This window comes from Phalacrocorax carbo, chromosome 2 (genome assembly GCF_963921805.1).
Source record: "Phalacrocorax carbo chromosome 2, bPhaCar2.1, whole genome shotgun sequence".
NCBI classification, from domain to species: domain Eukaryota; kingdom Metazoa; phylum Chordata; class Aves; order Suliformes; family Phalacrocoracidae; genus Phalacrocorax; species Phalacrocorax carbo.
This window is the reverse complement of record NC_087514.1, coordinates 159,382,049-159,395,944: the sequence shown is the minus strand read 5'-3', so window position 1 is coordinate 159,395,944 and position 13,896 is coordinate 159,382,049. Positions and strand designations below refer to the sequence as shown.

At 38.6% G+C, this 13,896-nt stretch overlaps 1 protein-coding gene across 4 annotated transcripts in view; it reads left to right on the top strand.

Moving 5' to 3' along the window:
* DPP6 (dipeptidyl peptidase like 6) overlaps positions 1–13,896 on the top strand; it is a 576,690-nt gene that overhangs the window by 421,657 nt on the left and 141,137 nt on the right. For all 4 annotated transcript variants that reach the window (XM_064445043.1, XM_064445042.1, XM_064445044.1 and 1 more), the window contains exon 5: positions 2,635–2,709. In XM_064445043.1, the coding sequence (XP_064301113.1) occupies positions 2,635–2,709 (75 nt within the window). The remainder of the gene's footprint in view (positions 1–2,634; positions 2,710–13,896) is intronic.

Sequence of the window (13,896 nt, the reverse complement as noted above, 5' to 3'; positions counted from 1 at the left end):
TGACTTGGGTTTCAACTTAGTGTATTGTCAAGGAGAAGCGACACACCAGTAATACTATGGGCTACGCGGTGACTGATAATGTGAAATTGAACTTCAGCTTTTGTTATTATTCTGCAAACTCAGTTTCTTTCATACTACAGGAAAGTATCATATAGATATTTGAAGTTAGTCTTGCATATCATATATAATTGAAAGATGTATAATTCTCATCTTTGCATGCTTAATAGAAAAGACAATTGATACAATTTACTGTCTGTTGGTAGCACTCTCCACGTTCCTCCATGCAAATACTTATTTTTTAATTCGTGGATGTGCTGATCTTTCTTGCTTAATGGTTGAAATGTAATTTCAGTGTTGTTAATGAATAGTGTTGATGAATGAAAGTGGAGTTGCATATGAGAGAAACCCTAAGAAATTACTGGGAAAAGAAATTAGGTGGCCATTAAAATGAATGAAAAGAAAATAAATTCACAGCTGATACAGAGTATTATTTATAATCATAAAAATGTTTTGTAACATTGTTTTTTGTAGTGGATGAAACCAGCATTGTGACAGAAGTTACTACATTAAATGTCAGAGTGTTTTCAATATTTCCTGTAAGAAGTTAATTTCCAAAGTAAAATACACTTATGTTAGCTCCAACAATGAGATATAAATCATGTTGTCCTGGTAAAATCATCACACAGTACCTCCCTAAGGTTTTGATTAACCTGAGGTGTTTTAGTTGTACTGTATCCCTGAAAAACTACAAAGGCAAAGGATGGCTAACAGAGACTTATCCTAATGCCCCAAGATCTGCAGAAAGCAGCTTTAGAAGCTCAAAAGCTTAAAGTAAATCTACAAGAAAACTATAAAACCATATTCCAGGTTGATTTTATTTTGCAGTATATGACTCATACAATGCTCAAGTACAGTATTAATTCTTTTTCAATGAGTCAAAGAATCTATCACTCAATTATTATTGCAGGACCAAACCTTAAACTTCACATGCTGCCATTTAACCTTTAAATTTTGCTATATCACGTAAGCAATCCTCTTTTACCAGATCATAACCCCTTTCTTTATAATTCTGCTAAGGGTAAAGGAATAAGATGGGTTCCTTTAATATCAAGGTCTGCTGAAGTCAAATTTCTTCCATTTGGCCTCTGTTTATTCCCTTGGGTTTTAATTTTTGCCATTTGTAAGCAAAGCACAGGGTTACAATATAATCCTACTTTTCATGCCATGGCCTCCCTCCTGCCTGTTCTACCCTTCATCCTTTGCCCTCTCAGTAAAGAAACCTGTGGATCACCTCCACATTAATCCAAAAAGACAACACAAGAGCCACCGTTACATCTCATCCAGGAAAGTTGTCTTTGTCCTCTTTCTTCCCAACCCATGGCCAGAAAAACTTTTGTTGCCTTGGCATGTTTTCCTTTCTCCGTGTTATTAATGTAACAGTAAATAAAATCTGTCTTTGTGCTGACACCGCTGGCTCTCACACTCCCCTGCCACCCCCCATCCTGATCCATGCTGGCCTGTCAACCCATTAGGTAGCCCACAGAGGTTGTAGATACACCATCCCTAGAAACATTCAAGGTCAGGCTGGACGGGGCTCTGAGCAACCTGATCTAGTTGAGGATGTCCCTGCTCACTGCAGGGGGGTTGGACTAAAGGTCCCATCCAACCCAAACTATTCCATGACTGGTCCCTTCTGGCTTTGGCTCTCCCCTGGGTTCCCCACGCACTGCCTCCAGCCTCACTGGCTTTGGGGAGGACTCCCCAATGGGAGAGTGCATTTCCCTGAAGCCCACAGTCCCCCTTCCAGTTTGGTCCTCAGGAATCTCTCAAGGACTTGCATCTAATTTGTTAGGTGAGAGGATGAGATTTAAAAGGCGGTAGATGAGTGGCGTGTTAGTGGCACCTCTCTTTGACCTTGATGCGCCAGCAATGTATTATATTGAAACACACTGGAAAAGAGAAGGGATGTCTGCACTATACGAATGATAAGTGGAGCAGCGAAAAGGGTAATTCCTGACAAGTCTGGGATATTTTGGCAACTCTTCTTGTTAGTAAGACTTACAGCACAGCTTTTTGCAGAACCCCGGTCAGGGTGCATCTGGAAAACTGCATCACTACAGCATCCCAAAGACTTTATTAACTGGGGAAAATGGGATAGTATTCCTCAGTGTTGCCTTAATTAAGACAGGTAGTGGTGTCTTTTTATAACGATTTTCTCCAGCAGGTATTCACTGTTTGTTATCTCCAGCACTTTGTCCAGTGACTGCAGCTGACAACAACTGTGAATAAAATTAAAATTTAAAAATAAATTTATATTTATCAAGGTTTTCTACTACCTGCTGCCCACTGCTGCCCCTCCAGCCACTGTGCAGTAGGTTTGTAAGGAAAATTCTGACTTTTTGAGGTAGCTGCCTGGTCTGAATCACAATGCAGTTATGCTTTCTCTTGTGGGAGCATATATGTGCCCACATAACACATCTGGTTTTTGAAAAGAGATGTGATGTATTATTTTTAAAGACATTTAGTCTGGTAGTATTCTTCACCATTAGAAACATGTTCATAACAATTAGTTCTACGTGTGGTTGGCTTGAAAACTGAAAAAATATTTATTTCAATGTCTGATTTGTTTTCTAGGTCTCCTTAAAGGCTATTCGATATGAAGTGTCACCTGACCGGGAATATGCACTTTTTGCTTTTAATGTTGAACCAGTAAGTAAACAGATTCAATTTCAAAATATACAGCCAGTGGTGGGCTTTTTTTTTTCCACTTCTATACCAATAAGATGATATATTAAATTAATTGCTTCTTATGAAACAAAGAAAACCCCTCACTTAGATGTTCAGAGAGCATGTCATACTGCCATCTAGTAGAGGAGAAAGGTATAAATTACACCGTGGAGGAAACCCTGTCATTGCCAAGATTTTATAGTCTTTGGGAGGGGGATTGTAAGGACATGTCTCTACTACAAGGATTTCTGTTCCTCTTCTGTGCATTTTTTTCCATGGTGCCTTTTTCAGTCACGCTATAAATTTCTTCCCAAGAACAAAAAGCAACTGTCAGTGTCTCCCACAACTGAAATAATACATTAATTATGGTGTCACCATTCCCAGTGCTGCAGTTAGGGTTGAGCTATCACTTTCATTATAAATCCTTTTCTTCAGAGGGTTAGGTATAAATCATTTGTAAGAAATCACCGTTGGGTTTCTGCTAAGTTTTAGATTAGGGTGAATTTTCTACCAAACTTCAAAAGAGAAAAGCTTAATGAGTCATTTTTAAATGATGACTAAAGAATCAGACACATGGGAAGCAGTCCTTGAGCATGAATAATATTTATTTTCTTTTTAAATTCTGCTGGTATAAGACCTGAAATGTTTGAATAATAGCTATGCTGTACTACGTGGATAAACTATAAGCCCCATACATTTTCTTTCCATAATCTAGCATTGTACCAATTCCTCAAAATGAAAATAATTAATTCACCAGCAACTGTAATTCTTCTTCCATAAAATAAATCTAGTTTCAGCTGCTAACCAAAGGAAATTTGTTTGTCCTTTAGGTAGTAGAAGTTGTGGCTCTGTTGCTTATCTGATATCTCTGCTGTCATCTTTGGAATTATTCCTGACTCACGGTGGTATAAAAGTCACGAGAACCACACCTGGTGTTAGGAATAGTTCAAATAAAACTGTATCAGAAACTTTAGAGGGAATTCATAGACTTTTTGCTGGGAAATCATTGTTGGTGCAACTTCATTTACCCAAAGCTTAGCAGAGTTCTAGACAGAGATGGATGTGGAAGTGTTAAGTGAAATCTAAATATGGGGAAGAAGAGCCTAATGGCCACTGAGCAAGCAAAGGCTTTGCCTGAAAACACCCCTGCCTTGTGTGCCAGAGGTGTCTTGTAAAATTCAGTTCTTTCAGTGGAAACTGGCCTTTGGCTGTGGAAGTCCTGTGCTGACACTGCCCGGGTGCATTGCGCAAGCTGGAAGAGCCCCGAGTAGAGAAGGCTTTCTCAGTTCCTCTGAGAGAGAAAATTCCTATAACAAGAAAAATCATGAGAGAAAAAAAATCATTCCTAAAAAGCAGTAGTAAGAAATTTCCTTTTCATTCTCAACCTTTACCTGTCAAAAGGGCTGCACATTGAGAACATATGCAAGAGACAAAGTTACAGAAGCTTTTGAAGCCCAGACTTTGCATTCTGCCTGCAGAGGAATGCTTGATGTAGGCAGTGGAGGAAGAGGAGAATGGGGATGGAAAGGGATGGGCTGGACGTGTTTATTCCACATCCTCCTCTCTACATTTCAGTGCTTGCAGATCTGCGGTTTTGGGGTGCAGGCAAAACACTGGGGTTTTGGTGCTTTAGATGCCTGGCTGGAGAAGCGAGAGCAGCACACAGCAAGGTGCTCCCTTCCTCACACCATGCCTTCTTCCAGAAAGGAAAACCCGAGGTGGCAAGCTGGAAACATGACCTTTGGGAAGACTTCAGGATGTGAATAGACATATATGTGGTGTAAGACAACATTGCAAATTGTTCAGGTATTCATATAGGAGATTATGATAGCAAGAGTCCCTGAAATAGTCTTCTGAAGCAAAACAAAACAAAACTACCCTTCTTTTTCCTTTAAGATCCATGCTTTTAAAGGTTACAAAGATTTTTTTTTTTTGAAGCAGCATACTAATAAAGGGGTAGTAAGATTCATTCTTGAATATTACATCCTTAAGCCATGATGGGTGGCTCTTTGTTTATTAAAGTTGCAATAACAAATTACTTATTCAGCTTTCTTTTCACTTGGTATGCAGACTGTGGCTACAAATAATTGCATGTTAGTTAGCTTTTTACATTTTCTGCATATCAAACTGAATTCTTGGACAAAATTCAAATTATGCTGTTTTCTGCAACACAAGAAATTGATTAGCAAAGCCTTGGGCAGTTGTCCTTGTTGCAAAGTCAAAAGGAAATTTCAGGAAATGTATTGGCAAAGGGCATTTGTTTAAAGCTTAATTCTACAAATATTTCTGAAAAATAAACTTCTGAAACTATTGTGTACTTATTTTATAGATGTCAGAAAGTGTTGCTTTATTTTTTGCCATTTAGAAGTGTGACGAGCTGCTTTTTAATTGTTTTTAAGTATGGAGGTTTTCATTAGTTTTTTTACACAATACAGTTGTGTGCATTTCCATATGTGCATAATATCTTAATACATATCAAATGAATTAATTGTTTATCTGAATTCTTGTATGAATGGGTGTAGCCTCTACTTTTAAAACCAGCTAGGAATAAACATCAAAATAGAAAAGCATAGTGTGTCACTCCAATTTTTAAGAAAAATTCTACAAAGTCATTTCCTGCCAGTAACAGCTTCCTTCTGAGCTTTTTCTATTTATTTGCACGGAAGCATCTCTACTCAGCGTTGGGTCTGGGTAACAGTAGTGACACCCACATTGGAATAACACAGCCCTGAACCGCCAGATGCTTATTTTGCAAAGATATTGAGGCAACTAATGTGTGTTTTCCTGTTGTATCACTTCATCATCTTAGAGGATGATGAATTAAAGCATGTTCCCTAAAATACATTTCTCCCGGGAAGCTTGGCAGGCGGTTGTGAGCCCGGCGTGGGTACATTGTGGCTAGTCAGGCTGTCAGGTTTCTTTCTAAATGTTTTTTTGCAGTGCTTATATTTACAGAGGTTTAATCTTTCAGGCAGCAATATTCTGGGTAAGTCTTGTGCTAATAGGGAGCTTTTATAACCTTGAACACAGAAGATTTGTTCTTTTTCGGGAAAGGTCATAGGGAAGGCACCAAGCTTCTTTGTCTTTAAAATACTCTTGCAATTTTTCTGTTGTTTGATTGGGTTTTGTTTCTTTACACTAGAGCAAGGTCCAGCCTGAGGCTGAAACCACAGGGTGAAGTTTTGGGAAAGCGCTGGGGAATAAATATACCCACAGAGAAACTTTGATTTCAAATCATCCCTCCTCAAAACAAGTGTGTGAGGCTCTGGCTATAGAGTTCAGTAACCCCAAAACACATCGGCAAATCGGGGTTTAGCCATGGCATCTCAGCAGAAAGGGCCCAGAGGTAGCGTTTCTGCGACTGGGAGAGTGATGGGGTAAGAATAATGACAAGGAACCAAACCCCATGGGCTTTCTGTGGTCATCAGAGTTAACCAGCGGAGTTTTTGTAATGGTGATGAAAGAAATAGAGGAAAGTAAATGAAGTGTGATTTTCCTGAGTGACATGGTGAGACATTAAATAGAGAATATTTAATTGCCTTTATTACGAATAGCTGTCATAATGCAGGAGAGGAAATAGAGTGGCCAAGATTCTTCTTAAAGCTATTTGTTCTTCATTTCCAATTTACCAGTCCATTACTGTGTTTGAGCTAGTTAAGAGCAATTATACACAGGAAATCCTGGCTGATTAATACAGACCAAACTGCTAAGCCCTCTGAACAATTAGGGCTTACAGACTTTTACAGCTGATACAACAGACACTATTACCTATTTTGCAGTTGAAGGAATGCATTTTTAAAATGCTGAAAGCTGCAAATAATTAATCGTTATTGCAATTCGAGCAGGCCCAACTATTTTTTTATTTTAGAGTAGTCTGTGTGATGAGTTCAGCATTTCTTTTCTCCCTGCCTGTTGCCATAGCTCTCACAGGAGTGGTGGGACCAAAGAGGCCTCAGAAAGACTGTCCAAACCCTGGATGTTGTATTTAGAGCACGAACGAAGTAAAAAAGCATTATTTATAGAAAGCAGCATATTATTAGTGGTGTTACTATTTTTAACTATTTGTCCAAGTCTAGTTACTATGTGGAATGAACAGGTTTTGTGCTTATGGCTCCAATTACAACCTCATACTGCTTTAATTAGTTGTATGGAAATTAAAATAATATAACGCTTGTTATTTCCAAAACACTAATGGGTATAAATATTAATGAATCCTCACAACGTCCTTTTGAGTTAGGTAAGCACTATTATTATGATAAATATGCCTCTGAAAATTAGACACCGTCATAACTATCATCAGTAATATGGCTAATATTGCAGCTATGATATTTATTACTTAATTGATATGGATTTGCCAGTGCTAGAAATAGGTTTGCATAAACCTGTTTTCTTTCTGTGGCAATAAATATATTTAAAATTTACTTTTTTCATTCCCACCCAATGTTGTTTACAGGAACAATGAAAATCTATAGTGATTACGCTATGTAAAGTGTGCACAGTTAGAACATTTGTACCATAAAATCATACTACCTGGTTTAGCGATTTGTTTAATTTTTGGTGATTGTTGTAAACCAGTAGAATTTTTGAGTGGAGCATTTTGAAGGGAAAAGCTTATGTTTATAATTTTCATTTTCATATCCTTTTTTTACATTGATGCAGTTTTGACTCTCTGTTGCCCATGGTCCAGAAGGACGCTTTCTCTATTGTAAAGCTGCTCAGTATAAGGGCAGTGTTGATGATTATCAAAGGCTAGTGGCTAAAACTGTTTTCCCAACATTTTCAAGCCTGAAGTCCTGTAACTTTGTTTACTTACGAGGGTTCATTAGCCGTTATTAGCATAAATAACTGTAGTTTCACTCCCTACATTAAAAGAGGAAAGAAAAAATCAGTCCTAAGAATGTAAAGTTTATATTAGTTAAAATCTTTTCTGTTATTACATCTGTGTGTATGTGTATCTTCAAGCAAAATATCTTGTCTTTTCTCAATTCAGCAGAGGACTGTAGTCATTCAGTGCTTCTGTAATGAGCAGCAGTCAGGCCATGAGCAAATTAGTGGAATCCCATAGACCATCTACTCACCAGATCTATTACGATTTGCTAAATATCGGGTCTTTTTCATGAGAACAACTTCAGTTGCTTCCATAGAATAACTATTACTAATACCATTCAGATAATATTTAATCTTTCAGTGAAATGCTCACAGCTTCTGAAAATTGCACCATTTTTATCAGCACGCCTGTGTGGGGTTTTAGCTAGGGGATTCTGGGGCGCCGGGGCTCAAAGTGGGGGCTGCCTTTTTCCTCCTTCTTCTTACATATTCTTACGTCCTGTTTTGAGTCATATTATTTCAACAGCCAAGATCAGTAGAGTAAATATGCTCATTTAATAATGCGCTTTTTATCCCATTTGTAGTGATAAGGAGAACAGAAGTGCTCCAGCTACATTTACATAACAAAAGCTACGGCTTGTGTGTCCAGAAGTATTGAATTAATGAGAAAGTACTGAGAACATAGGAGAGGTTAATTTTCTGGCTGGTAGTTTACTTTGGATTTGAAGCTGAAGCAGCAGCTATTATCTGACAAAATTTAGACACAATAATTTATATTAAGTGTAGAGCGTTGTGGGTTTTTTTTTAAATTATAAATCTGGTTGAGTTAAAATACCCTCTATGAAAGACTGCCTATCTTTTCTAATCTTAAAACCACCATGAATCAATTTCCTAATCTGCTGTTTTCAATGTGGGCTGAACAGCAACAAGGTAGCCAAAAGAGGATTTTGAAAGGCATAAGAGAAGAAGGTTGATTCAAAAACATTTCTACACCTCCCTTTGCTTTTCTGTCAGACCTGGGGGTGTGCAGCTCTCCCAGGACACCAGGACTTTGTGGTCATCTTGTATTAAATAAACCAAAGTTGCTAATAAAGAAAGCCTGAGCAACTGGGAGATTTTCTGACCGATGACTCTCAGTTCAGGCAGAAGTAGCAATATCTGTGTCAGATATACCGACATACCGAGTTTTTCTGTCGCATGTTGGTATCAGTAATTGGTTCAGCCTAATTAATATTTGATATCTGCAGTGGCACAGAGAGAGAGGGAAGTTTGCCACACAACTCTAGGGGGATTTATGGGTTTTCAAAACTCTATTACAGCGTTGTGCAAACACTGTCTTCTCAGGTGTCCTCAGCTGTGCCTTTGACAGCAGAGCCCTTTCGCTCACGTCTTTTTTTCTGCTGCACATGCTTACAAAATTAAAAACTCTTGCTATGGGAGGGTGGATAGCCATTTTAATTGAGTAAACATGTTATCAGGTGCTGGGAATATTTGTTCTTACTGCTCAGCACTCATCGCTCTGTCCAATGTCTGTCACATTGTGTGTTTAGAATAGAAATTTTTTTGATGCAGGCAAAGGATGGTAGAGCAATAATTGGTGACAAGTCTAATTCTAGACCTCCCTTTTGAAGGAGAAACTACACAAACTAATTTCATGTTGGTAACTTTCAGGACCAATTTTGGACTAACACAGGGGAAGAAAAGAGGTCAAAACTACTCTTTATTTGTTTTGCAGGAGCCTCATGGTTCATTTAAAATCCCTACAAAGCTACAGCAGAAAATGTGTTCCTTTACATAGCCTTATTCTTTGCTCTTAGCAGGAATCCTTCTGCTTTGGCACAGCCCAGTTTAATTACAGAAAAATTTCCAGCTTAAACAAGGTGGTAGGTGGGGTTAGGCATTCAAATCATGAACTGCAGGGACATTTTGGTAGCTAAGTTCCTTGGCCCATGAGGCAAGGGGTTCGTATTAAAATTAAGGGTCTGTCATTGTAACTCTGGGTAGAAGCAGCAATAAAGACTGCAGAGTGAAATCACATATACCAAACCTGCATACTTCTTTATTTTCCATTCTTAATAAAGGGGAAACGATAGGTACTGAATCTCATCAAAGAGGAATCGGTGAGTGGAGACTTCCTGTGTTTATTGTCCATGGAAAAAGGTGTTTGCACCCCTTAACTGCAAGGAATGGGTGCTCACCCCAGCATCACATCCTCAGGGTTTATCGTGGGTAGCCACCACGGTTACTGTGGCCTGCAGCTATTTCCCAGAGCAAGCAATAAGGCCACATTGGGATCCCAGTTCTTCAGCCCTGTTGCTCCCCCTTATTGGGGGATGTTTTCAGCAGGAACTTGGTGCTTATGAAATTATGATCTAGATAGATTCTTAAAACATGATGTGATGTGTTTGCCTGAGCCGAGCAGCAAAGCTCTGCTCAGCAGGTCTTCCTGCAGTCCTCAGTTCCCACGTTCCAGTTTTGCTAATGGATACTCCCCTACAGCAATGGTTTCAGTAAAACTGCACCAAATCTCAATTTCTTACTTAATCTCCATTCCAGGGACTGTTGTTTAGCATGATTATTGCAACAAAATACTAAGTGTGAAATGGAATGCATTAAAAAACTGAGTATGCCGACTTCAGCTGCTGTGCCACCTCTGAGCTTTAACCATTTTTTATTAAAAAAATGTTCTTCTAATAATGTAGATAAATGGAGTTAGGACTAAACTTTAAGCCTCATGCTTTGAGCTGGAGACTTCAGCACAAGCTGCACAGACATGACTGAGCCCAAAATACTATTTCAGACTAAGTTGGACAGCCTTGCTCATGTAGCAGAGGCCAACAAACTGTATCCTACATTTTTTCAGATACAGATATACATCAGTAAACTGAAAAGCATATCCACAGTTCCAGGGAAGAGCAGAGTAATACCAAAAGTCAGAAATAATTAGCCTGTCATGCAAGAGTACATAGGTATATTATGCATTGGTATCAGCTATCAGCAGTCTTCTGCTGTAAATATTTTTTTTTAGCAAATGAGATTTTCATCAAACAGAGAAGGGAAAATAAAAAGACTCAAGGCAAAACACTATGATACAAAAACAACCAATTTTTCTTTGCTTGGATAATATTAGATTTTTCATTCTGCTTCCTTTTCTGAGTGTATAAATGTTCTAACTTGAACAGGCAGACTGGTAGAGATTAATTTTCTAACAAAATTCACAAAACGTCTTAAAAATAACCTGCAATTTATTTTTTAATAAAACATTGGTAAGGTAATAGTACAAAGTCTCCTATACAGTCAAAACCAGATAGACAGCAATAAAATCACTGCAGTTTTCTTTCTTGCACTCCCATGGGAATTCATTATAGTGAAACACAGGGGAATCTTCTGTGCTTTAAGAGGAATTAAATAAATGCAGCGATGTAAAAATTATTGAAGAAAATAGAACTTCATAAAGAACTAGGTTCCTTGCAACATACAGAGGCTTCAAAATTACATTAGAGGTGAGTTCCTGGTTTTAGCACAACTTTGCTTCCTAAGTTTTTAGGGACAATAAAAGTCCTATTTTGTGCTGGATTACCATAAGTGTGGATAGTTGTTTTAAAATGTAAAGGAAAGAAATTTATTAAGAATAAGGTGCAAAATGGGAAAACAGCAATGATTTAAAAGGCATTAGACAGCAAAATTATAAAGAGTTTAGTTGTGGTGTCTATGCAGAAACATAGGAAGCATTTCCAGCCTGCAGGAGTTTTGAATCTAATTCTTCTGATTTCCAGTCTTATTTATTTATTTATTTATAATCTCTGAAATGGGGAAAAATATCTATTTAGTGCCGCCTTCTGGAAAACCAGATCTTATTATGCAGAGCATCCCAATGAAATCCCTGTACTCAGAAATGCAAATCTTCTGATGGAAATGCTCTGCTCTTTAGCTGAGCTACATGCCTAAAACCAAGGAGTGTGCAGCTCTGTGTTTGCCCTGAACAAGTGCCTTTTATCTCTTTAACTGCCTGCAGAACTCTGTTTTTATCAGGACTATGTTAAAACCAATAATTTATGTTCCTCCTTGGGCAGCTAATGACCCAGATTTGAAAATGGACTCTTCTATTCTCCTTTCTTTTGTTCTCTGCTCAAAAAATACCCTCTTTCTTGAAAAGGGAAATGAATCAAAACAAATAATAGAGATTTAGTCAGGTCTTTAAAAACATGAGTCCTCAGGTTTTTATGTGCACGAGTGGAAGATTGCCCATACAGTGATGCTGTTGATGGTGGTGATGTGAAGGGTTGTGCAGCAGACAAGGAACAGGGTATGGTTACTCTCCCCCCATTTTTTTAAGAGACGCCCATCATCACCACAGTCCATTGACCCCTTGGAAGATGTCTACAGCATCACAAGGATGACAGACAAAAAGCCCCGCTGTCTTGTGTGCGATTTCAGTTTATTTTTCCTGATGTCAGAAAACAGAAATGTCACCTCCAGTGAATTAGATCCATGTGTACATCAAGATACAGCTCAGAGTCTTCTGTTCTCATGTGGAACTAGAAAATGCATCTTTCACTGAACAGAAAGGGCATTTTTGGACCAAGGTTCCTGGCATATACCTGAATACTTTTATTCTCCTTTCACATCCACTTCTGCGCTCTTAAACTTCTTCTCTCTAATGCTTTTTGAAGATCTCATCTTTCTTGTCTTGGAATCCTTTCTTTGAGTCTTCTAAGGGTGCCCTGAGCCTATGACCGTCATTTCAATGACAGTGTTAGCTTCTTTGTGTTATTCACCCCCTCAACTGCTGTAGCAGAAAAAGCAATTTTGATACGCTAAGAGTAAATTTTAGCAGAAAGAACATATGTTGTGGTTCTGTAGTTGCTAATTTCTGCCGGTGAAGTGAATTATTTAAAAGTGAATAAATTAATTAGGTACACTAAGCATTCAGCCCATTTTCATGGCTTGGTTCTCACGTAATTGCTAGAAAGCTGCTCCATTTGGATCGTAAACTTCACAAAAAAGAGTTTTTTTATAATCTTTCCACATCCAGTCTGCCCAGCTCAAGAAATGTTTCATTTAAAGAAGTCATTATCTAATGTTTCATTAAAAACATTGCTTATTAAACACTGATTTCTCATGCTGTCCTTCAGCCCTCAGACTTGTAACTCCAAAGTCAATGAAGGTGAGCATCAGTCGAGTGAATGTAGATGTGAACAATCTGTGTCAGCCACCCTGGGCTGCCTTTATAATCACTGTGCTCCAGGGTGTAAGTCTGAGGCTAAAATAGACACCAAAGACTGGTCAGAGCAATCATACCCCAAACAGGCTTTTGGCACCATTGTCAGGGAAGAGGGTGTTGCTACATGAGGCTGTAGGTGCAAAAAGGGCAAATACTTGTAAAGAGTGACTGGAGAGGTGAATGGCAGGGTCATCCCTCAGGGTGGACAGCTGTAAAGAGTGCGGCTCCAAGCTGCAAACTGTGGGAGCCTGGGAAAGTGTTTCAGGGAAAGATGACTATAAATAAGTTAACTCTAGTTTTCTTTCTAAATCAGCTACTGTCCAAGTCACCACAGTGAACTGGATGGACTTTGGGTCTGACCCAATACAGATATTATTATGACCATAGATATTACAAGAGAATCACAGATGTATGTTTGGGGTGGGTGTGTATGGGTTTGAAGGTTTACCATGTTTCCTAGGTTTGAGATAGTTGTTGTCTCCTTCTAAAGCTTTTATTTGGCTCTAGGGTACTTTTGCACTCTTATCCTTATTACAAAATAATGCGGTTTTTCGTTTATCTTTTACTTCTTTTCCTTAGATATATTGTATGGTACGTTAGAATCGCAACATTAACTTTGTACTAGATAATTTCATTCTCATTTCCAACTTTCTGAACAGGACTATGAAACAGGCAAGTGTGGTGCTTGGAGAATTTCCATCCGGTCGTACACTACACCTGCTGCAGAGTGGGAGGGGAACCTGGGAGTTTATACCCTGCAATGTGAATACTGATAAAAGTTTAAAAACAAGATCAACAACAAAACAAGCTCATTATTCATAACCCTCGCTCATAACTCTTAATAACTTGATTGCAGATGCTTCCCAATATCCTGAGCAACAACAGGGGCACAAAGCCTGGTGCAAAAATCTTACCGAGTGTTTTGTAGCTGCCATTTTATTTACCAGTTAAAAATGGAGCAGTTGTCCTTTAAGCCAGTGACTGCTGGTGCTGCTGGTGCTGCCGGTGCCAGTGGAGTGCTGTGAGGGACAGGTGGCTCGGGAGCAAAAGGAGGCTTTTGTAATTGCTTGGCAGGGCAGAGCTGTATTAGAGTGCAGCAGCAGTTGGCAGATTGGATT